Genomic DNA, 1,945 nt, shown 5'->3' on the forward strand with positions numbered 1-1,945 from the left:
AGTAGCTGGGACTATAGACATGTGCCACCACGCCTGGCTAATTTTTTCTATTTTTAGTTGTCCAGCTAATTTCTTTCTATTTATAGTAGAGACGGGGTCTCACTCTTGCTCAGGCTGGTCTCAAACTCCTGAGCTTAAGCAATCCTCCCACCTCGGCCTCCCAGAGTGCTAGGATACAGGCGTGAGCCACCGTGCCCAGCCTTTTTGTTTGTTTTTTTCCTTTCATGATGTGATTTTTGGAGTCTAGACCATTTGTCTTATAGAATATCCCATAATCTGGATCTGTCTGATTGCTTCCCTGTGATTAGATTGCAATTAAACATTTTCGGCCAAGAATACTCCATAGTTGTTGATGTGTACTTCTCACTGGATTATGTCAGATGGCACATGACGTCAATTAGTATGATTATTGATGAAACCAACCTTAGATATTTTCTACTGGATTTCCTCTCTGCAAAGATACATTTGTTTCTTTGTAATTGATGAGTATTTGGGGGTTGATACTTGGCATTCCTGCCAAATAGCAAGCAATATGTGGAGTGAAACCAATTATGTGCATACCATGTAACCTGGTCCTGAATTTTAAAAGTGAATAATGGATTTTTGGGCTCGTGGAAATATGGTGAATGGAATGTAGGATGCATGAGGGGGTAAGGATGTACGTGAAATGAGAATGGACGGGTAGAACCTTTGTGCCCTGCTAAAATGTGAACACTTGAAGGTTTTTAACCTAGTGTTGGTTGGGGTGATGAAATTGGATTTGAATTTTAGAAAGTTAGTTTTAACAGTGATCGGCTGGGAGATTATTACATCTATGCTAAAGATGATGAAAGGTTGGATCCAGGGCAAGGTTGTTGGCAAACAGAGGAGGAAGATTTAAGAAATATTTATGAGGTTAAAGTGGACAGAATGTAGTGACTGGTTAAATGTTGTGGGGATTCAGAGTTTCTTGGTGATATTGATATAATATTTAATAGGATTGCCTTACTCATTTACTAGATTGTGCTAAGTATAATATTTAACGTATTAGATTTTTATGAAAGTGTTACGGAGACAGGGCCTTTTGGCTTCTCTTACAGTTTATCTTTTTTTTTTCTTTCCCTCCCTGCTTTCCCAGTTTCTATTACCCTTTGTACTTATTCTACTTTTGTGAGGACTATTTGAATAACATTAACAATGTGATTCTAATATTTAGGTGAAAGATTTCTTCTTGATTTATTCTACCCAAAATGATGTATGCTTAGAACCACTATTAAGTCTTTGAATAGGACAAAACAGTATTTGATACAATCTCTTAAAATTCCTTTATTAGGTAGAATAACATTTTGTTGCAAATGATCTGTAAGGTTAACTCTAGCTCTAAAATTCTGATTCTGTGGTGTATTTATTTTTTTCTCAGTCTATTTTATTTCCTGAAAAATTCTTAATGTTTTCTTTGTCTATTTATGTTTTTCTAAGATGTTCTCAGTGCAGCTGAGTCTTGGCGAGCAGACATGGGAATCCGAGGGGAGCAGTATAAAGAAAGCCCAACAAGCTGTTGCTAATAAAGCTTTGACTGAATCTGCGCTTCCCAAACCGGTTCAGAAACCAGCCAAAAGTAATGTTAATAATAACCCAGGTATGGCACAGACCTATTTCTGTTGTGTTGTGTGCTATATATGCTGTTCTCTGTATGTTTCACTTATAGCAGTCCAGTCTTACAGTCAACAGGTATTAATAGCACACATGTGCACACACACATAAGGCAGCAAAACAATAACTGAAGGTGAGAGAACAAAGAAGGTAATTGTAATTATTTTAAAAATTTGCTTTGGTGGATACTATAAAGGTGCATTATTTACTTTTTTATTGTTGGCAAAAACATTTAAATACAAAGCACAGAAAGTTTGACTGAGTTTTTTTCTAACATAAAGATAGAAATGATCAATTTCTCTTTTTAAATTCA

General features: G+C 36.0%; 1 protein-coding gene across 1 annotated transcript in view; it reads left to right on the top strand.

Annotated features, from left to right (window-relative positions):
- Window positions 1-1,945, top strand: part of STAU2 (staufen double-stranded RNA binding protein 2) — a 334,306-nt gene that overhangs the window by 50,023 nt on the left and 282,338 nt on the right. Inside the window, exon 3 of the mRNA XM_012663103.1 lies at window positions 1,459-1,618. Coding sequence (XP_012518557.1) covers window positions 1,459-1,618 — 160 coding nt within the window. The remainder of the gene's footprint in view (window positions 1-1,458; window positions 1,619-1,945) is intronic.

The sequence above is a fragment of the Propithecus coquereli genome, unplaced genomic scaffold (genome assembly GCF_000956105.1).
Source record: "Propithecus coquereli isolate 6110/MARCELLA unplaced genomic scaffold, Pcoq_1.0 Scaffold8, whole genome shotgun sequence".
Taxonomy (NCBI): Eukaryota; Metazoa; Chordata; class Mammalia; order Primates; family Indriidae; genus Propithecus; species Propithecus coquereli.